Source organism: Oreochromis aureus, linkage group 1, assembly GCF_013358895.1.
Source record: "Oreochromis aureus strain Israel breed Guangdong linkage group 1, ZZ_aureus, whole genome shotgun sequence".
In the NCBI taxonomy this organism is placed as follows: domain Eukaryota; kingdom Metazoa; phylum Chordata; class Actinopteri; order Cichliformes; family Cichlidae; genus Oreochromis; species Oreochromis aureus.
Window position 1 is genome coordinate 914494 of NC_052942.1, and position 24030 is coordinate 938523.

Consider the following 24030-nt stretch of genomic DNA (forward strand, 5'->3'; position numbering starts at 1 on the left):
GGTCACACATTGAAACAGACTGACCTGCAGAAGCGCTCGGAGGTCAGGCAAAGAAAGTTTGCTTTTAGACTTTGCGACTCATCTTATTCCTCTGTCTGATATGAAAACTATTCGGTCAGAAAGTTATTTGTGGTGAATGAAATACATCTTGATGCGTTCTCAATCATCCAGGAAAGTAAATCTCCAAAAGTTGAATCTGTTCATCTGGACGTAGCGTTTTGTGGGAGAAACGTTTTGTCACTCATCCAAGTGACTTCTTCAGTCTCAGCTGACTGCAGGTTTCCCCAAACCTTATAAACAGTACATTTGCATAATGACTGAAACCAGCCCACTGAAGGAACAATGGGCTGTGAGGTCAGTTCCTTAATCATAATTATGCAAAAGACCATCTCTGAATCGAGGAGGGGGCCTAAGGGTCCATCTGTCACCATCTTACAATGCTGTGATTGCAGCCATTCCCCAACTCTCTGTGAATGGGACTCATGCCCATTGATCAGTGTTCTTTGATCAGTGGGTTTTGGTCAGTGATTGTTGATCAATGGTCATGGGAATTTGCATAATTATGATTAAGGAACTGACCTCACAGCCCATTGTTCCTTCAGTGGGCTGGTTTCAGTCATTATGCAAATGTACTGTTTATAAGGTTTGGGGAAACCTGCAGTCAGCTGAGACTGAAGAAGTCACTTGGATGAGTGACGAAACGTTTCTCCCACAAAACGCTACGTCCAGATGAACAGAATCAACTTTTGGAGATGAATGAAATACAGTTTCCAGCACTTTTAACCCTTAAGAGCCCAGACCCATGTTTTACCGTCATAAAAACTATGGGAGTGTCAATTTTGAAACATTAACAGAAACTATCCTCAATGTGTAAAGGGGCGGTGACACCTGTGTCACTGTGGGTTCTTAAGGGTTAAGCACCACATCTGAAATTCAAGCACTTTTCACACCTTGAAATACAATATTAAAATTCAAGTATTTTCAAGCACCGGTTTGAACCCTGTATATCATTAAGAGAAGAGCCTTAGCCTTTCAGATAGAGATGCTTCTCTCCCACCATGAGCTACAGCTCCCCTAAGATGTCGCTCACTGGCCCTGTCCACCTCCTTGAGGGTTGAAAATCTTAGGGAAACATCTCCATCCCTTCTGGTTCTTCTGGATGGGTGTCAAACATACCTCACCTCCTGCAAGCAGGAAATGGCAGAAGCCGTTTGCGAGTGTCGAAGCCGATCCCCGCAGAGCCTGGCGGGGCTCAGGCCGTTTGCATATTTAATCAGTTTTCTAACATGCAGCTCCAGCAGAGGCGAAGCAGAGAAAAAAGCCTGTGTAGGCTGGGCTTCACTTACACCAAGAGTGTGTCATCTCTCAGTCAGAACACAGAATATCCAGGCTTCTAAATAAACTTTGTTTTTCAGGCTTTTCTGTGGTGAGATCATGTGAGGAAATTTGAGCATGGCCACAGTAACCTCAGTCACCCCTCAGGGGCCGCTGAAGATGTGGGATTTACAGTTTGGGATGTCTTCTCTGAGGCTGCATCATGCGACTGTCACCCAAATGTTTACTGGTCTCCATTACTGGAGAGACCCTAAAGGGTTTGCTTGATATATTATTCTATAATAATAATTCTTTATGCTTTCTGATGAGTTGGGCTGCTGTTTAGGGGAAGGGCTGTGAATGGAACCAGCCCCACAGGCTGCGACGTGCACATAAATAACTGTGCAGTGATGGTGGTGGTTCTGGCTCAGACTCAGGCAAAGGTTTATCTGCCAACAGGACACCGACCCTGAACACATGGCCAAAATAACAAAGGAGTGGCTCCAGGACCACTCTATGAATGCCCGACTGAACATCTAAGGTGCGCCAGCGCTCCACATCCAACCTGATGGAGTCTGAGAGGTTCTGCAAAGAAGAATGGGAGAAACTGCCTGAACATGCACTAAGCTTGTAACAGCAGACTAAAAGAGATCTGAGGCTGCACTTGCTGCCAAACGTGCTTCAACAAAAGAACTGAGAACAGGCTGTGAATATTTGTCATTACAGGTTATTGTGTGTATCATTTTGAGGTGAAAAACAAATTGAATACTTTGCTGCTGCACTGCACACTGCACAATACATCAGCCAATAAAATGCACTCTCTGTTTCGTGTTCTCTGATTGGTCCATTTGTGACACTGGGTTTTTTGAATTCTTCTGGCAACAACAAAACGTTTTTGTTTTTTCTTTCCATACTTTAACCGCATTGCATGAAATGTTTATTTATAGAGAAAAAAAGCCACAAGGGCCAAATCAGAGACCTTTCTGAAATCAGAGACCTTTAATGAAGAGTCGCTGGAAGATTTCTCCGCTCACCTCCACCCTCCAGCCTACGATGTCTGGGATCAAATAGATGTAGACGTTGACATTCAACCTTGGTCCTCGGAAGCACACACCCTTTTGACCACGTGATACTCATCACTCAACAAAACACAGTCTTCTGGAAGATTTCTCCGTTCACCTCCACATGATCCTCTCCTTCTACGAGGTTGCACTCTGAAACAGACACACACAGATCAAATGCATCTATTTAGCACGCAGCCTATTTTCATTACCACCCAATATTACACATACATGACATTCAACCTTGCCGTGTTTACTCTAGTGCCCTGTGAAGCAGCTCTACCCTTTTGACCACGTGATACTCATCACTCATTTAAAAAACACAGTCATTAGTGTCAAGGATAAGGACACTTAAGACATCTGACCGTTCATCAATCAGGAGAGTTTGTGTCACTGTGTTTAAACGGGAATTGGATGCTAGAGCCAACATACCACAGCACGTAAGTACGGGACACTTGTGACTGCTTCAAATTTGATACTATATTTATCCGTCAGCTGAAATAACACAAGTACAGCCTTCCATAACAGACCCAAGGATGCTGCATGGACAATGGAAGCTTTGGGCTGTTTTTCTGAGCTTTTTAAAGTTTTAGAATTAATGGTGGCAAGGTAACATTTTTATAACGTATGAAACACTGTTATTGGCAACCATGAAACAGACTGTAACTTTGTAACAACAAGTGAGACCTGCCCCAACTCCCTTGGTGAACTTCCTCAGCCTGTGGAGTTACTTTTTAGGAGCATATGATGCTTAAGCTTGCTTCTAAAAGCCTTTTCTTAATACGTGCCCAGAAAGAACAACAACAAAACAAATACCCTTATGACCTTAACTCATTCGTTTATGTTTTACTTCCAGACAAATCTGTCTTGAACTAAACAAGTAAAGGTCAAGAAACTATATATAGTAGATATGCAGCATCTAAAATTCTGTAACAAATATGGGGAATAAAGTCCAGAAGAGACCTGACGGGACCTGAAAGACGCATGTGGCCCCTCAACTGAAACATCTACTCTTTGCCGAGGCATCGTCACAAATGTTCTCAGTGCATACATGTAGTGACTTGTTATCAGCAGGAGACTGACCATCTGGTTTATCGGGGTCACGGTTCAGCACAGCATAGCGTGGTAGATCAATCCCTTCCTCCTGCAGGATGCGATACACCTCTCTCCTGTCAAAATCAAATGAAGAAACAAAAAGAGGAACAAGCACTGACTGTTTTTTTTTTTCACATATCCCGATTCTCTTCACGTGTATTTAGTTCAAATGATGGAAATAGAGAGTTTCGGTAAAAGAGCGCACCTGTCCTGTATGTAATACTGCATATTCAGGTCATTGATGAGCAGAGGATTTCTTAGTTTGGCATAGCTCACGGCCTTATCCAGCGGAAATCCTGTTTTACACAAACATGCAGAGAAACCTGAAACAGACTCTTAAACCATAATCTTGACTATAAGAGAGCCACTCAGTTCAGTGTATGAATGCCTGGGAACTTTATAAGATGGTAAACACAGCAGTCACACAAACATCATCAATATGTGACAAAGCAGGGAAACAAGAAACACAGTGAGTCTGTTGTGTTTTTGCATGTGTGTTTCAGTTGGGGAGGGCACTGTACCCTTGGAGTGGAAGGAGATGAGGCAGTCACAAAGAGGCCATTTGTCCACGGGCTCGTTAAGGATGACGTCCTCTGGGAAGATGACCACAGTGATGTACTCGAACTTGCAAAGCCTCTCCAAGATCTGGGTCATCGGCTTGGACTTTGACTTCTTCATCATGCAACAGATCCCGACGACAATCTGTCGCTCTGGGGGCTGAATGAGGAAGAGGAGAACACGCCAGGTAAACTTTCAGCTCTACATACATCAACCCTGCTAATCCATGCACAGCTAAACGTATTTAATCGAAGCTAAATACGAATTATGCTGGGCCTCACATTCTCCAGTTGATTATTTCTGATTAATCGACTGGTCAAAAGCCATGGATATACTGGTCACTACGCCTGCCATGGTTACAACGTGATAGCTTAGAGCTTCCTGCTGCTGACTAATCAGTGACAATCAGCTGTGACGGGAGAGTCACCCACCGAGTCTGTGTCTTCGTCGTCCTCATACAGCTCCATATCTGTCCTTATGCTATCTTCCAGGACCTCGCTCTCATCGTCCTCGCAGCCCACGAAGAATCTGGGAGCGCCACACCGGCTCTCGCCCGGGCTGTTGGGCTCTGACATCACAGTCCCCCACGGCAGCCCTCAGCATCCCGCCGCGCCATCGTACACCAACACGCCGCCGGAGCGGGCCGCCGATGGGAGGGCGCGAGGCCTGGGGAGAGGGATGGGACTGCTCTGCCGGGGCGACGCAGCAGAGCCGGTGGACGAAGGTGCGCAAGGCAGAGCGGCAAGACGAGACTGAACGAAGGGCACTCCAGCATAAAAGGTTTTGTAGGAAATTATGGTCCAGGCCGGTCCTCCGTGGTGACGACTTCACTCGAGCATTTCATTCTTCATTCAGCAAACTCACGTGTTAAACAACTCGCTCGTACTTCAGTCTCCAGCAATGAGCTACAGCTCCACTTGTGTAACGACGGTCTCGTCGTCCATTTGTACGCAAACTTGACAGTCCTGCAACGAACGAGAGCACAACATCAAAGCTACATTTATGAGATTGTGCTTCACAGTGCAGAGCAATGCTCATCTGCACTGCCTGTAGTCTGTTTGTTACCAGGTTACAAATATTAGCTGTTATAAATGTCACACTATGTTTAGCTCATGATTTCATTTCACTTTCGTGGTGGTCAGCATGCCCTGGAGGCTTTGTTCTAATAAGCCAATTTGCTGAGTGTGCAAAAACACCTAGAAACTCTTTCTTACCAACATTGAAACAAAAAGGATTGACAAATGAATCCAGACATGTTAAACTCACAAAATCCTTTGTTTTAACCCCCCCACAGCTCCAATATGCAAACAGTGGTTTGATTTAAATGTCTTCATTTTAGTCTTTCAGCTCCATAACAACTTTGTGTTTATTAGAAAAATTAACATCAAGCCTGACGCTCCAAATCTCACCCAATATTAAGCAGAATTAGCCTCGTCATTACTGGATTACACATTAAAGTGACGCTGCAGCCTGGTGCTGGCCGTCAGCTCTGTTCTGCTCAACATAAGCCGGTCATGGGCACGGGAACGTCAGCAGACCACAGACCACAACTCCTCATTACTCCCTGGCACACTAGATGACACAGCTGAACAACAAACCACTTCAGCAGCAGGCACAGTCACTCAGGCAAAAGCTCCAAAGGCTCCCAATGAGAGTACGAACCAGTACTCGATTACACAAACACCCGAGGATTTCAAAGTCAGGGAACACACACAAAAAGGCCAAGCTCTCTGCAGAGTGTGGTTGGTTATTTTAAGCCTCCAGTGACCGGAAAACTCACTGCTCTTACGTAACGGCTTTCATTAGTTAACACAACAGCAGGACGCCACTGAGATTTTGTTGTTGTTCAATCGTTTTAGGGACAGCTCATTCCCAGCTCGGACTCCCCTGGACTTGTTCTGCATGCTCACAATAATCCATACTGATCTTCACTGGAACACAATGTAATGGTAATAATGCCCTTCAGTTTGCCACTGTCTTAAACACGCTGTTTAATCTGCCTGCACCATCCTTTTAAAACAGCTTTTTCTTTTTTAAATTCGAAAGTTTAAAACAGCAGGGTGAACCTTATATGGGCATCTGTAGCCCAGATGACCATATAAGGAATATCAGCTCTTACTGACATCACATAGAACCCATTCAAGAAAAAATAAGCATCTGAAACTGAGTGTTCAGAGCATTTCTTATATTGAAAAATATACTGGGTACTGGTTTTAAATATATATGTGTGGACATGTGGTAGAAAACAAAATCACAATTTTCTAGGTGTCCTTGTTTTACAATGATAATAATAATAATAATAATAATAATAATAATAATAATAATAATAATAATAATAATAATAATAATAATAACAACAACAACAACAACAACAAACTGAGCTGTGTAATTAGGGACAATCTTTGATCATTTCACACATGAAATATTAAGATAATAAGACACAGACACACAGACACTCACAGACTCACACAGACTCACACAGACTCACACAGACACACATTTCAAAGTCAGCTTTGAATGACTGCAGCACCTGTCGAGCCTGTTTTGATGAATACTGCATTTCTGCTGAAATTCACTCTCACGCTTTCATTTTGGCTGCTGGGTGATTTAAATTAAACTGTTTTCATACCAAAGTGGATCAGTGTGTGAGAACCTGAGCATTAGGCTGCTCCTTTCACCTGCTGACTCCAGCTACCAGCAGGGCTGCAGTTCCCACTGAGGACACCAAGGTCATCAAGTCCTTCGTTTTTTTCATAAGACTATTGAGGTGATTTAGTCTTAGTTTAAATTCCACAGTTTAACACAGAGCTGTTGTGAGCTGAGCCCTGTTCTACTCATTTTAGCGGGTTTTTAAATATGACAGAGCTTTAGTTTTCATTACTAATTTATTTGACAATTTTCCTTAACTAGTCTATTTCTACAGCCTGAAACAGGACTGTCTATATCTGTCTATAAGGGTCCTGTATAAAAAGAACGCTCCAAATCATTCCCAGTGATATGTAACGACCCTGAAGATAAAAAAAACATGTGGGAAAGCTTTAACCCTAGGAATATGTTTTGTTTTTAAATCTACAAAGATAAAAAAAAAAATACTGTTGTTGCTGTTTGTTTTTGGGGCAATGGACTGAAGTCATTAATAGATTATTCAGAACAATTCTAATACTGATGCAAGTACTTTACAGATAACACTGCACCACCAACTCCGACTGGGAGGAGGAAGATGGCTCAAATTCACCAAAGCGATGAGACAAGAATTCAATTCAGCATTATTACGTTTCTTTATAGATGCCATTTTCCTAATTTTGGGGATTTCTGTCTCACAAACTGCGGCTTGACTTAACATTGAAGCAGAACAGACTCCCCAGTCTGTTTAGATAAAACTTTTTTCATATCACTGAGTTTCCGGCTTCCTTTTAATGTTTAATGGGGAGCCAAGACACTCGACAGTGGAGGTTCAGACCACTTAAACAAGACTGTAAGCCTAAGACTGTGTGTAGATACTTTTTACTGCCAAATGCTGGTGTTGCTGATAGCAACACAGCTGAAGAGCTGAGAATACAAACCTTCCTTTCTTCTCTATAAAGGGAACGAATCTTCTCCTCTTGACTTGGTTTTATTTTTTTAGAGCGGGCGTGATAAATTGAAAAAAAATTTCCTGACAAATCTTCACCCCCTGCGGTCAGCGGATGGTATGTATGGAAGCTTTGAGATAAACTGCTGCTTAGCAACACTGATTGTATTACCAAAAAAAAAAAGAATAAATCAATGTCTTAAACAGGTGACACTTGAAGTACAGCAAACAATACTGATGTTCAATGTCTGAAAAGAAAAAAAGAAAAAAAGAGTGAAATATTTCTTGGTCTCTTCTAGTGAAATATGAGAAGTTGATGCTTTTCTTTGTAATAACTAATAATAAACACAATGTTGTTCATGCTGGTCTGTTGTCAGAGAAAACAAGACCTTTGTCAGGTCATGTTTTCAGTCTATAGAAAACTAATGGATGATTTATCCACCATCAGCTGCTGACCTAAACAAATGAATTTCAGTATCACATTAGACATATTTAATGAGACAAGTACATTTAGTCAGGTATTGTACTAAAGTAAACCTTAGATATACTTGCAGTTCTACTCTACTGTATTTTGTGAGTATATGTTGTACTTTGTGCTCCACTCAATTAATTTTCAAGTTATTATTTTGCTGACCTGTGCACATCTGTGATCCAAGATTATACTGGCAAATAGCTCGTTCTGCATTTACTTTACACTGTACTTGTATTAATGCAGTTCTGCTTAACGCTGTGATTTTCCACTGCAGTGTTGCTACTTCGTTCCTCAATGATTTAAATATTAGTTTTACACAATAGTGGAGAAAGTATCGATACAAAACTATTTCCAGCGCCCCTTTTCATGTGATACCATCGTTACAAGGGCACAGCACAAGATATCGAAAACCAATTTTAATGAAAGTAATATGTTTGAATATAGTTTTCTTGTTTACAGTGGGCTCCACCAAACCGGTTCTTGGTTCCGCGTGTCAGTAAAAACAACCTGCTTGCCCCTGTGTCAGTAAAGCTACTGACACAGCTAAACACAGTGATACTAACTACGAGAAGAGACTGAATTATTAGCATGGAGAAAGACGTTTTAGCGGCTCGGGTTCCAGTTGGAAGAAGGCCTGATGGGTTCAACTACATGAATATAACACCCAAGGCGGGAGAGAGCCAACTGGTGGGTAGTTCACATGAACGACCCCTGACATGTAGGGATCCGACTTTAAATACCTTTGTATGCCAAAAGGACTTGTTGTCCCGAAATGTAGGCTACACAAACGTGACTCATTATTAATATCCACATTTAACCCCCAAACCGCTAAAGCTGGTTGAATGCAAAAGCCTCACTCGGTGAAGAAATTATCGTTAGGTGCCGTTCATTTTCTCATTTTTCATTTTGACATTTAGCTAATGTTAGCATTCAGCTAGCTGGCTCGCCAATGTAAACAAGTCTCCCCAAGGCCATTCTGTCTGCTTCTGAAGCACATTCTAGCTAGCCCAGCAACTATCAGTGGTAACGCCTAACACTAGCTACATGCCAATCACGTTTCCGTTCTCAGGGATTTAGGACAAAAATGAGAACTCACGGTGTTACTGGAAGATTTACCACTGCCATCGGCTCTCTTCCGTCCCTTGACAGTTTGCATGTGAAACCAATCTTTTTATTTTTCTCAGGTTGACATAGGCCGATGAGCGTGTGAATCAGCCAATCAGAAAGGCGAACTTCCTGGGAGGCGTAACGTAAAAAAAAATCACGTGAGCCAATAAGGGACACTCAGTCCAACGCAAAAAAAAGGATCGTTAGCGACCTCTAGCGATGATGCCAATAAATCATATTAAACCCCATGAATTAAGAAGGGGATGTCGCTCAGGTTGATATGTGTGTGAAGGCAGACCAGCAAATACTTTTGTCAGTTATCTTAAAGTTTTTTCACCTTAATGAACCCTTGTTATGCTTTTTTTCCAGAGCTTAAGAGGAGGAGAGAAATGTTTTTTAGAATTTCAAAACAAACACAAGCACAAGCTTGTAGTTAGTCTGTCTGATAAGATTGAAATATGATGTGATATTTACTATAGTATTTAATTTTTGAAGCAGTGGTTATTTTTACTGGACCAGCGAGGATTCTGGGTAAAACTCCATGGATGAGGACTTAGAAGATGATAAAGGTCAGCCTCTTTCTCTTGTCACAGAAGAAGACTTTCAGCAGGAGAGTAGCCTTACGTGCTCCTGTCACTACTCTTGTTGGCTTGTCTTTTCCCCACTCCACCGGTACCTTTTGTGGACAGAGATTAGAGGAGGCTGCTCCCTCAACCCCAGACCTCTGCTTTTCAAAAAGCAGGAATGGGAAAGAGGACTGCTGGGAATCCAAAGCCTTTACTCCTCCGTAATGAGAAGCATGAAAGAGAGCTGCACAGAGCTGGTAAGGGCAAAGAGGAAGAAGGTGGGTTTTGGCTAAAAGTCCCACCCTAAACGTCAGGTCTCAGGTCAACAGGCAGAAACACAGAGGAGAACTACTGGGAGCAGTAAGCCTCGAACTCAGGCCTCAACTTCACAAACGGGAATGGGAAAAAGAATCATCTTCTTCAGTAACTGTCCTAACGGAGGGTTCTGGAAAGGCCCTTTGGGTGCCTGTTGTGGGCTGATAATACAAAGTGACAAACATGTTTGATCTACGAGTGGAAAACTGGAAAACCCTTTGTGTTTGGCAAGGTTTACAAGGTTTTAGTATAGCAAATACCTGTTCCTGTGTAATCTTGGATGCTGCTGAATCCAGCAGGACCACCGAAGCCACTGGCTGCTTTCTCATGAGTCTGGCTGGGTTGGCAAGCCACATGCACCAGGGCTTTTTTAACATTTGTCTCTTTTTTAATTGATTCTGTTTTAAATAAAAGTACTAATATTTGATATAATATTCATATTCTGTGGTTCTTATAGCTTGTGGAGGTCAATTCAATTCAATTTTATTTATATAGCGCCAAATCACAACAGAAGTCGCCTCAAGGCGCTTTATATTGTACAGTAGATCGCACAATAATAAATACAGAGAAAACCCAACAATCATATGACCCCTATGAGCAAGCACTTTGGCGACAGTGGGAAGGAAAACTCCTTTAACAGGAAGAAACCTCCAGCAGAACCAGGCTCAGGGAGGGGCGGGGCCATCTGCTGCGACCGGTTGGGGTGAGAGAAGAAAAACAGGATAAAGACATGCTGTGGAAGAGAGACAAAGATTAATAACAGATATGATTCGATGCAGAGGGTCTATTAACACATAGTGAGTGAGAAAGGTGACTGGAAAGGAAAACTCAATGCATCATGGGAATCCCCGCAGCCTCACGCCTATTGCAGCATAACTAAGGGAGGATTCAGGGTCACCTGGTCCAGCCCTAACTATATGCTTTAGCAAAAGGAAAGTTTGAAGCCTAATCTTGAAAGTAGAGATAGTGTCTGTCTCCTGAATCCAAACTGGAAGCTGGTTCCACAGAAGAGGGGCCTGAAAACTGAAGGCTCTGCCTCCCATTCTACTTTTAAATACTCTAGGAACAACAAGTAGGCCTGCAGTGTGAGAGCGAAGTGCTCTAATAGGGTGATATGGTACTACAAGGTCATTAAGATAAGATGGGGCCTGATTATTTAAGACCTTGTATGTGAGGAGCAGGATTTTGAATTCAATTCTGGATTTAACAGGAAGCCAATGAAGGAAGCCAAAACAGGAGAAATATGTTTCTCTTTCTAGTCCCTGTCAGGACTCTTGCTGCAGCATTTTGGATCAGCTGAAGGCTTTTCAGGGAGTTTTAGGACATCCTGATAATAATGAATTACAGTAGTCCAGCCTGGAAGTAATAAATGCATGAACTAGGTTTTCAGCATCACTCTGAGACAGGATATTTCTAATTTTAGAGATGTTGCACAAATGGAAGAAAGCAGTCTTACATATTTGTTTAATATGTGCATTGAAGGACATGTCCTGGTCAAAAATGACTCAAGGTTCCTCACAGTGTTACTGGAGGCCAAGGTAATGCCATCCAGAGTAAGAATCTGCTTAGATACCATATTTCTAAGATTTTCAGGGCCGAGTACAATAACCTCAGTTTGATGTGAATTAAGAAGCAGAAAGTTAGCAGCCATCCAGGTCTTTATGTCTTTAAGACATTCCTGCAGTTTAACTAATTGGTGTGTGTTACCTGGCTTCATGGACAGATAGAGCTGCGTGTCATCTGCATAGCAGTGAAAATTTATGCTATGTCTTCTAATGATGCTGCCTAAGGGAAGCATGTATAATGTAAATAGAATTGGTCCTAGCACTGAACCCTGTGGAACACCATAATTGACCTTAGTGTGTGAAGAGGACTCTCCATTTACATGTACAAATTGGAGTCTATTAGATAGATATGATACAAACTAGAGATGGACCGATCCGATATTACGTATCGGTATCGGTCCGATACTGACCTAAATTACTGGATCGGATATCGGCGAAAAATAAAAAATGTAATCCGATCCATTAAATATCAAAAAAGCATCTCACAAAACTTGCGACATGGCTTAACTCGGCTCATAACCGTAGCACGTCAGAGCAGTGTGCCTCACGTGATAGAGCGGCTGTGTGTATTTGGAGCCTCGCTACCAAACCAGCATTTCATCTCCGAGGAAGTTATCCCAGAGAGAAGTAAAGCAAGTGTGTAAGTTCATCTCTGAATGTTTGTAAAGCGTTCCCACGTTAAGCTTAACAACCGATATATGGAGCGACTGCCTCTCTCTCTCTCTCTCTCTCCTGCTGCTACTTCAATCGTGAAACTGATCAATGATCAGCTGATCGGCTTTTCTGTCGCGAGTCCGTCTCTCTTCTTTGTTTTTGGCCCACTTTGCACCAGAAAGAGGAAACCAGCGGCTGAACAACAGCAGCACGTTTAAGCTTGATAAGCTGTTGTTAGAATGTATTTAATATTACTTTCTACACCAGGATCCTTTTCTACGTAGCTGACGGCTGGTAACTGTGCAGGGGCGGATCTAGCAAAGTGTAGCCAGGGGGGCCGATAGGGCATGAACAGGGAAAAGGGGGCACAAAGACATACTTTTCTTTCTTATTCTCATTTAAAATGTCTAGTATGGGCAGAAATCTGTGCCATCAGAAACTGAATTTGAATAAGTTAAATTTGAATTTGAATTACTTGGATTGAATCTGAATTGTAACTTGAATGAAAGCTTTTGAAAACTGAATTTGAATTAGTCTAATTTGAAATTGAATTTATGGTTTGAAAATGAATTGATTTGCTTTGAAACTGCATTTTATCTTTTAAAAATTCAGCTCTCGAATAATTTCAGATTCACTTCTCACCATTCAGTTTCAGTTCTACAATTCAATTTCAGTTCCAAAATTCAGTTTTTTGGGACTTACATCCGGTTCCGGTTCAAGCGCAGATTAATAGAACTACGGACTGATAGCGTTACTGACGGAATCTACAGCGTCTTGAGCTGAATTAAGACTTCAGAAGTCATTCGTCATGTCGAATGACCAGCGGATAAACTCTCAGGTTGGTAATAAATGTATTACATGTATAAGAACAAGCGTCATGTTAACAATTGATAGCCGTACAGTAACCTTTATGCTTATTGTAGCTGCTAGCTAAAAACGCTAATTTAGCGTAGTTTGCCCTGAATTCAGCTTTGACAAACAAATATGATCGACTGTTTCTAGTAGAATTCCAAAGTTGTCATCTTGTACCCTGTCAGAGCCCTGTATGCTTGCAGAGACCCCTACAGTAAGGAAACATGCAAAACGCTGTCCAAACCTTTGTATTTGAGCTTTATTTATGTCTTACACAGCATCCCAACTCTTTAGCGAACTTAATAACTTTAGCTAAAGTGAATAGTTAGTCTAATTCATTAGTGCAGCGTTACTGGATCACCTCTGTTTGAAGTGATATAATATGATATACAACTATCACTGTGTTTAACTATCATAATAATTCTTAGGGTACTGAGTGCATGCTTATTAGTTGTTTTTTTTAAAAACATGCTGCTCCATTGCTATGTTTGACAGGCTGAAGTTGTCGGGTCTCCTCCTAAATCGACCATCTTTTACAGGTGTTTTGTGCCAGAAATGGAGTGTCCACTGAAGACTGAAGATACTGAATCTCTACGCCGTGCCATTGATCCCTCCTGTGCCTTCATCTAGACAAGAGACATAACCACTCTCACATGCTCTGTACCTACATCACCTTCCCTGACAGTCGTAGCTTGGTTCATCTGAGGGTGAAATTATAAGAATGTGTTATTTTGCAAAGTGCTCTCTAGGGTTCCTAAATAAAATATGGCATTGAGGTCATTTCTTTTGAATTAATCCCTTCTTCTGAAATATAAGAACCTCTCCTGGTTTAAATGGCACTTTCTGTTCCTTACTTCCTGTTCCACTCCCAACCCCAAATAGATGCTGACAAGCTGACACAGTAATATGGAAGAGGGAGAGAAGCTGGAAAGGACTACTACAAATAAACCCAATGCCTAACAATGAAAAATGTAAAAATAAGAACAATAATAATAATAATAATAAAGATAAAAGATGAAGTAACAAGTTTTTGTTTTTTTGTTTATTCCAAATGATCATCCAGATGTCTGTGACATGTGATGACAAACACCATAATGGAAGGCCTTAGTCATCACATGCTTAAACTCATCATATATTTTTGCATATGCTGAACAGGCAGTCAGACATGCTGTAACTGTGGGGTAGAAAACTGCATGAACACCATACAGCAGGGGTCTCAAACTCCAGTCCTCGAGGGCATGGAAAAGTTGCATGACACCAGCCCTCGAGGAATGGAGTTTGAGACCCCTGTCATATTCCATATGACAGGTGTGGTTGAACTTCATGAAGACTGAAGTTTCTCTTCTCTTCTGGCAGGACAGGAATGTAGCCTTGTCCTGTGAGCCACCGTAAGGATGTACTTAGAGTAGAACTGGACTGTCACCGGCCTCAGGCTCTTCACCTTTTCAAAGACAAAGCAGTCATTTAGATAAAATATTAGATATTGTTTACCTGTAAATGCACAAAGAGAATTTAGAAATGTAATTATTGTCAAGAGTGAACAAGCACTGATAGTGTAATTTACAGCTGTGGCCAAACGTTTAGAGAATGAGAAGTGTTGTTTGTTTATTTACAAAGTTTGCTGTTTCAGTGATAGTTGTATATCATATTATATCACTTCAAACAGAGGTGATCCAGTAACGCTGCACTAATGAATTAGACTAACTATTCACTTTAGCTAAAGTTATTAAGTTAGCTAAAGAGTTGGGATGCTGTGTAAGACATAAATAAAGCTCAAATACAAAGGTTTGGACACTGTTTTGCATGTTTCCCTACTGTAGGGGTCTCTGCAAGCATACAGGGCTCTGACAGGGTACAAGATGACAACTTTGGAATTCTACTAGAAACAGTCGATCATATTTGTTTGTCAAAGCTGAATTCAGGGCAAACTACGCTAAATTAGCGTTTTTAGCTAGCAGCTACAATAAGCATAAAGGTTACTGTACGGCTATCAATTGTTAACATGACGCTTGTTCTTATACATGTAATACATTTATTACCAACCTGAGAGTTTATCCGCTGGTCATTCGACATGACGAATGACTTCTGAATGAAGTGTAGGCTGTGTGAACAGGAAGAGGACCTTGCAGACTCAGACTCAAAACAGCTTTAATGCTGAACCCAAAAGTGTAACAAAACTAAGAATACAAAATACACTTACGTAGACAAAACACACAGCAAGTTAAGGGTAGATCGCGACAAGGACTGATGAAAACACAGGGCTTAAACAACAGCTGGGGCAAATCATCAAGTCAAAACCAGATACACAAATATGAAACACGGACTTCAAAGTAAAACAGGAAACATAACACAGAGACGCGAACTTAACAAGGGGATACAGCTGACAGGGGAGACAGAGCAACTAGAGAAGACAGAGACATAAACCATAAGACAGAACTCAAAGAAACCAAAGACTAGAACCGAACGACCCAGGCATCCTAACACTGAAGTCTTAATTCAGCTCAAGACGCTGTAGATTCCGTCCAGTAACGCTATCAGTCCGTAGTTCTATTAATCTCGCGCTTGAACCGAACCGGATGTAAGTCCCAAAAACTGAATTTTGGAACTGAAATTGAATTGTAGAACTGAAACTGAATGGTGAGAAGTGAATCTGAAATTATTCGAGAGCTGAATTTTTAAAAGATAAAATGCAGTTTCAAAGCAAATCAATTCATTTTCAAACCATAAATTCAATTTCAAATTAGACTAATTCAAATTCAGTTTTCAAAAGCTTTCATTCAAGTTACAATTCAGATTCAATCCAAGTAATTCAAATTCAAATTTAACTTATTCAAATTCAGTTTCTGATGGCACAGATTTCTGCCCATAGTCTAGCTTTTAATAAATAATTATCTGAATCTTACACCCAAAATTTTAATCTGATGTAAAATGTATAGAAGTCCATTACTGTATATAGTAACTGTTAAGTCTATATACCCTAGTAAGCTATAGTACTTTTTCCTTTGGGAAGGTTCCATCTATGAATTCTGCAATTCTGCTGAAGAAAGATGTTGACTCTATTTAATTATTCTTGAAAAATAATTTGTTTCTGTGCATTTTTTTTCACCCTGCATCAAATTAAAGTTGATTACATCGATTAAGCATCATGAGGTGGAGGGTGGGGGGTGGTTCCCTATTTTTTTTTTGCTGGGAGTTTGCAACCCTATTAGTTAGGTTACTTAATATTTCTGCTAAGTACTCTTTAAAATACCAGAATAGGAAGGATGGAGTAGGTTTAAGTTAGGTTTTAAGTTAGGTAAGGTTTATTAGATTGATCAGTGTTGCTGAACTATGAAATATTTTGGGCGCAGTGTATTTTTTACACACAAGTATAACAGAATAGCTTTAGTGTTGTTGTTTATTTAAACTTGAGTATGAACTTATACAAAATGCAGCAAGATATTAAAAAAACAGTTTTATTGATTAAAAAACACACTATATCGGATTCATATCGGTATCGGCAGATATCCAAATTTATGATATCGGTATCGGTATCGGACATAAAAAGGTGGTATCGTGCCATCTCTAATACAAACCACTGCAGCACAGTACCTGTAATACCTACAGCATGTTCTAATCGCTCTAATAGGATATTATGGTCAACAGTATCGAACGCAGCTCTAAGGTCTAGCAGGACAAGCACAGAGATGAGTCCACTGTCAGAGGCCATAAGAAGATCATTTGTAACCTTCACTAAAGCTGTTTCTGTGCTGTGATGAGCTCTGAAACCTGACTGAAACTCTTCAAATAAGCCATTCCTCTGCAGATGATCAGTTAGCTGTTTGACAACTACTCTTTCAAGGATGTTTGATATGAAAGGAAGGTTGGAGATTGGCCTATAATTAGCTAAGACTGCTGGGTCTAGAGATGCTTTTTAAGTAAAGGTTTAACTACAGCCACCTTGAAGGCCTGTGGTACATAGCCGATTATTAGAGATAGGTTGATCATATTTAAGATCGAAGAATTAATTAATGGCAGGACTTCTTTGAGCAGTTTTGTAGGAATGGGGTCTAAAAGACACGTTGATGGTTTGGAGGAAGTAATTATTGAAGTTAACGCAGAAAGATCAATTGGAGAAAAAGAGTCTAACTTAACATCAATGGTACTAAAAGTAGCTGTAGATAATATTACATCTGTGGGATGATTATTGGTAATTTTTTCTCTAATGATAAAAATTTTATTTGTGAAGAAGTTCATGAAGTCATTACTAGTTAACGTTAAAGGGATTGTTGGCTCAACAAAGCTCTGACTGTTTGTCAGCCTGGCTACAGTGCTGAAGAGAAACCTGGGGTTGTTCTTAGTTCATTGTCTTGTTCTACAGCGCTCACTGCTGATGGGATCTAGCGTCAAACAGTCTGGCCTTATACAGGGTGGGCCATTTATATGGATACACTGTAATAACATGGGAATGGTTGGTGATATTAAAGTCCTGTTTGTGGCACATTAGTATATGTGAGGGGCAAACTCCTCAAGATGGTGGTGACCATGGTGGCCATTTAGAAGTCGGCCATCTTGGATACAACTTTGTTTTTCAATAGGAAGAGGGCCATGTGACACATCAAACTTATTGGTAATGTCACAAGAAAAACAATGGTGTGCTTGGTTTCAATGTAACTTTATTCTTTCATGAGTTATTTACAAGTTTCTCTTTGTTCACAGCCATTGACATGTTGAAGAGGTTAACACGTGAGGAGCGGATCGAAATTGTGTTGATATCTGGTGAACGCAGTAACCGGGTCATTGCAGCAGATTTCAATGCAAGACACCCTATGAGACCACCCATCTCCCATGCTACAGTCAGCAAACTGCTTGCTAAGTTTCGTGAAACTGGTTCAGTGTTGGATTTGCCAAAATGTGGACGCAAGAAAACTGTCACTAATGAAGAAACATCAGTGGCTGTCCTAGCTTCATTCAGCAAGAGCCCACAGCGTAGCACTCGCCACATGTCACTGGAGAGTGGCATTAGTCGAACATCCCTTCGGCGGATATTAGCTACTCACAAATGGCACCCTTGCAAACTCCAGCTACTGCAGCATCTCAACGAGGATGACCCAGATCGGCACACAGAATTTGCAGAATGGGCAAAACAAAAATTGGAACAGGACCCTCAGTTCAGGCAGAAGATTTTGTTCAGTGATGAGGCAAACTTTTATGTGAATGGTGAAGTTAACAAACAAAACCACCGCTATTGGTCTGACACTAACCCACATTGGATGGATCCCTCCAAGACTGCTGGACCAACAAAAGTGATGGTTTGGTGTGGTATATGGGGCACAACGATAGTGGGTCCATTCTTCATCAATGGAAACCTCAAGGCCACTGGATATTTGAAATTGCTACATGATGATGTGTTTCCCTCTTTATGCACTGAAGCTGGCACGTTCCCTGAGTTTTTCCAGCAAGATGGTGCACCACCACATTATGGGTGCCAGGTCCGAGCATTCCTAGATGAACAGTTTCCTGGAAAGTGGATTGGTCGTCGTGGGCCAGTTGAATGGCCCCAAGGTCTCCCGATCTGACCCCTTAGACTTTTATCTTTGGGGTCATCTGAAGGCAATTGTCTATGGTGTGAAGATACGAGATGTGCAGCACCTGAAACTACGGATACTGGATGCCTGTGCTGGCATTTCTCCTCCAGTGTTGCTATCAGTGTGTGAAGAGTGGGAGAAGAGGGTTGCATTGACAATCCAACACAATGGGCAGCACATTGAACACATTTTATAAGTGGTAAGAAACTTGTAAATAACTCATGACAGAATAAAGTTACATTGAAACCAAGCACACCATTGTTTTTCTTGTGACATTACCAATAAGTTTGATGTGTCACATGGTCCTCTTCCTATTGAAAAAACAAAAGTTGTATCCAAGATGGCCGACTTCTAAATGGCCACCATGGTCACCACCCATCTTGAGGAGTTTGCCCCCTCACATATACTAATGTGCCACAAACAGGACTTTAATATCACCAACCGTTCCCATGTTATTACAGTGTATCCATATAAATGGCCCACCCTGTACTTTCTGAGGTAGTGAACTAAAACTTCCTTCACACTCACAACTTTGTGTAGTCACTCTGAGCATTGGACTGCTCAGACTGTCCAGGCTCATGGAGAACATGGGAATTCCACATAAGACTGCTGACTGAAGGTATCAAGCATGAAACCTAACAGGAGTCAGGACAGGAGGACATACAGAAGATGATCTAAAACCATATATGTTTTGTTTAAAGTATGAACTTTTGTAATTTTGCTTCTGTGCACCACCACAGTGAATTTTAAATCAATCAAGGTGTGATTGAAGTGCAGACTTTCAGCTTGAATTCAAGGCTTTTAAAACCACCTTTCAGGAATTAGAGATGTTTAATTCCTTAAATTCAGAGGTTCAGCATTTTTAAAAGGTGACCCTACACTCTTGGAACAAAACCTCCGTCCTGCCGCTGCTGCTGCTGTTGATGCCAGCTTTGACGTCGGTGTTTCTCTGAGCCACTGTGTGCAGACAGGATCGTGTAACCACGGGCTACTTGGTTACATACTTGTGTGCAGGCCAATGGGCGGCTGTAGAGGGCTGCTATGAAAAGAGCATTTTATTAACAGCAAGCTCAATAGGGTGGTAACAAGGCTCTTCTGTAAGTGAACGTGCAGAGGAGTGGGGACACCCACATCCACAAATATTGCTGGTAAGAAATAAAACTACCTTTTAGTTGTCAGTGTATAGAGTATAGCAGGCTGTCAGGTGAAGAGACATCTGTTGTCACACATTCAGTCAAATAAATCTAAATGATCTGCGTATTCTCTTTCACTACTACCAGCGTCTGCCACAAAGACCCTCTGTGAGGAGGCCTCTGCTGCCCTCCACCCTCATATGGCTTCCATTTGCCGAAGTCAGGGGCGTTACACTCTCTGCGACTTACACCAGTAGGTCAGCGCACGTCAAGAGGTTTCATTATGAATGCAGATCCAGTCTCTGTGCCGCTGGACACCAGCCTGCTGCTGCTGCTGCTGCTGCGCTTCCTGTCTCCAGGTTGCTGAACGAGATGATGGATTTCCTCTTTTTGTTAGAAAAACACGATCAGTGTATCCTACCGTGGATTTGGAGATCATAGCACAAGTTGACTGCAACAATAAGCTTCAGTTCATCACTGATAGGGATGATATCTTGAAATGAGCCTTAAAATTCCCCAACAACTATTTAAATATCTGACACCTCAGAAGTTTAATTCCACTAACTGACTGCTGTTCAACACCAATTAAACATATATTCTATTATAATTTCATTATAATATTCTTATAAGGATTCTGGCCATCGCGGTGAACCAGTGGAAAGTGAACCAGTTCCCATAGACTCTAGTATTAAAATGTCAAACACTCCTCAGTAGGTAGTTTTCCTCTTAAACTGTACAACGGGTGAATATTTTTTACGAGATAACATAAGGTAAGGTATTTTATTAGTCCCGAAAGTTCACAAGTCTACCATTTGGATACTGGTTAAGCTGGTTTAGCTGTGGCCACTTTGATGGGTGTAGACTAGCTAACGGCTGTTTGCTAGGCCTTTTTCTATGAAATTGCGCCTCTGGGCCTGCTGTAGGTTGATTTTTTAAAATGAATTATAGAACAAATATTTGACCTATTGTGGAAGAAGATTTCTGCTCTTTGGTGAGTGAAAGTTAAGCCTTATATTTGTATCTTACTTAGCTACTACGTTTATATGTGTCTGTGCATGCACCCTACATGGATGCACCACTTGCTAACCATTGTTGCTAGCATCAGCTAATAGCTTAGCACTCCACCCTTTCTTCCAAACATGCAGCCATTTATGGCCGAAACATAGAAAAGTTTCAAAATACCAGGTCAGAAACCTATTTGTGAATAATGAGGTCTGCGGTAGCCATTAGTGACATCATTATAAAATTACCTGAAATCATTTATGTTTATTCATTGCCTGTATCTAAACAGGTAGAGTGACTTCCTCATTTACATTTTTTGCATATACTAGAAAAAAATAAATAAAAATAAATACAGGTGCAAATTGTGCTAGTTATTCAAAGGGTTCGCTTTATGAAGAAGCTAGAGTAGCTTTAACCTTTTTTGCCACCACCTGTAAACACATCCTGCTTGGCCCACTTCAATGAGTTTGGGGTCAGAAAGTCATATAAAACACTTATAAGACTTCTTGTAAAGGGTGGGGACACATGTCTCAACAGTAGTGCCTTGATAGAGTAATCAGTGGCTCTGGGAGTGGACCCAGCAGTGGTGTGGTTGAGGGAACTTGTGTTTTATTAGCTGTGTTTTTGGCCCAGCAGAAGAAGGTCTGCTCTGTCCTCCACAGGACACACAGCTCTATGACAAACACCATAAACAAATTAACTACCCAATCTCATTTTAATGGGAAGGTAGCTGGATGTTTAAGATGATATATTGGCTGACAAAACTGTGACACTGTCATGATGACACATTAAAAAGTGTTTTTAGATTTAGGAAACAGTCTCAAACTATCCTCCAAGCTCGGGTCCTCTACCAGAGGCCTGGGAGCTTGAGGGTCCTGCGCAGTATCTTAGCTGTTCTTAGGACTGCGCTCTTCTGAACAGAGATGTTGGAATCTGCTGGAGCCACTCACCTAGTTTTGGAGTCACTGCGCCAGTGCTCCGATTACCACGGGGACCACCGTCACCTTCACCCTCCACATCCTCTCGAGCTCTTCTCTGAGCCTGTGGTATTTCTCCAGCTTCTCGTGTTCCTTCTTCCTGATATTGCTGTCATTGGGAACTGCTACATCGATCACTGCGGCCGTCTTCTTCTGTTTGTCTACCACCACTATGTCCGGTTGGTTAGCCACCACCATTTTGTGCGTCTGCATCTGGAAGTCCCACAGGATCTTAGCTCAGTCATTCTCCATCACCCTTGGGGGCGTCTCCCATTTTGACCTCGGGACTTCCAGGTTATACTCGGCACAGATGTTCCTGTACACTATGCCGGCCACTTGGTTATGGCGTTCCATGTATGCCCTGCCTGATTTCAATCATCATCAAATGTGCCTGACCCAGATTTGGTAGCGAATCGTCCCTCTAAATAAAGACGGTCAAACCGGTGGGCCCAGCTGAGAAAAACATCGTGATTTGGGCTCATTTTCTGTCTTAAACATGTGCACTAAGATGGCTAATGCTACTTTGGGCTGCCCGTTTCGGACTCCTCCCGGGATCAAACTGGGGATCTATTGCTCACGCAAATGTGAAATAAAACATTTCCTTTTATTTTGACGTGGTGTGCACATAGTTTTCTTTTAGTAAATGTTCTCCCATTGACTAAACACTTTGTGTTCCTGTGGACTACAGAGTCCTTGGCCAAAGTCACTTCATGCCAGTGTTTGTTTTTCCTTTTAAGCTTGATGCTGTAAACTCTGCAACACCTCAGTTCCTAAAAAAATTCCAAAATAAACACAAAACATCAAATTTAACTTGTTCTGTTTGACCGGATTAAATTTTAGACTCCAACAAGAGATTTGTTGCAGTTCCACTCTTTCACATAGCAAGCAAAAATAAACAGGCTGTGCTTCCAGGAGAAGTTCTCCAGGGGGGTTTCTAACACAATCCTGTCAGCACTGGAGGGCAGACTTCCTGACTACAGCTTCTCAGGTCTCAAAAGTTCAAAAGGAAGTAGCTTGAAACCCATCAAACTTATATAACAACTGTGTTAAAGTAAAACATTCATTTAGGACAGGTGAGCTTTATCAGCTTTTTCTTTGCTCTTTGTTTGAAATGCAATATCAGCTCACATAGTGAATAAAAACAAATACAACTAAAAAATGAACAAAGGCTAAAAAAAACTTCATAAGGGCTTCCCTGCTGAAAACACTTATTTCCTTTAACACTGGAACACAAGGAGGAGTTGCAAACTAAAGCCACTCTACTGAAACTTTGATTTAAAAAAATATTTTAATGTGAAATTGATTCTGCAGTTTGTCAAATTCAAGGTTTGAGGCTCCTGGTTCTGGACTGAACCAGTACCAAAGACGTGGTCAAGGGGAGCTTGAACCAGCACAGACAAAGAGTGCACTCACACTAGGTGATCTGTACCGTGGTCAATGAGACAACCTGCTGATCGCCACAAGAGCAGCGCCCTCTCCCAGATCAGCTGATCTGAGTGCACAAGGGTGTTTGACCTGCAGAGTCCAGTTCGTAGAGTCCAGTGATCACTTGACAAGGTGGGCCCGGCACATTCAGTCAGACTCAGGCATGGTCACTGTGCAGTGTGCCAGCTGCACCTGCCGACTGATCTTCAGTGTGTCACCAACAGCAGCTGCTCCCATAGAAATTCGTTTTTCTTAAGTAATCACCACATGAGAGACTATAGTGTCTCACCGTTCCTCTGTTAGGGCACACATGCATAAAGATGTCAAGCTTGTGGTCTTGAAGAGCATTTTTAAAGAACATGTGTGTGAAACACACAGAGACAGACGTGCTTGATATGAGTGGAGCTGCTTAGAAAGATTGAGGCCCAATCCACGTGTACAGGCATCTTGGTAAGCATTGCTTTTTCTTTGCATGTTGGCCTTTCTTCTCTTTGGGAAATATTACGACGTGATGTTCTGCCTGAGAATGAGTCGGTATAACTCAGCCGGTAGAGTGTGAAGGTTTGGATTGTTCCCACAGGGGTCGACCAGACTCAGTCTGGGGTGACGGTGGCCACCTCCTGCACGCGCCTGGTTCTAACCCTGCAGCTCCCTCCACCACATTTTACCATAGTTACTGCTTGTAGCAGCACTAAAGTACTAGTACTGTTTTAACATAATACACAGTTGTGCTCACTCACAGATCACTAACTCCTACAAAGCTGGTGCATGTTAGATGGCCTGGTACTTATATAGT

General features: G+C 41.6%; 1 protein-coding gene across 1 annotated transcript; it reads right to left on the reverse strand.

Moving 5' to 3' along the window:
• Positions 1-2454: 2454 nt before the first annotated feature.
• Positions 2455-9300, reverse strand: LOC120440858 (inositol hexakisphosphate and diphosphoinositol-pentakisphosphate kinase 2-like). Its single transcript, XM_039614279.1, has 6 exons — positions 9168-9300; positions 4460-4993; positions 3992-4187; positions 3676-3766; positions 3459-3544; positions 2455-2528 (listed from the first exon to the last, which is right to left on the reverse strand). Exons 2-6 carry the CDS (start codon positions 4601-4603, stop codon positions 2455-2457), a joined length of 591 nt encoding a protein of 196 aa, XP_039470213.1. The 5' UTR covers positions 4604-4993; positions 9168-9300.
• Positions 9301-24030: the final 14730 nt, after the last annotated feature.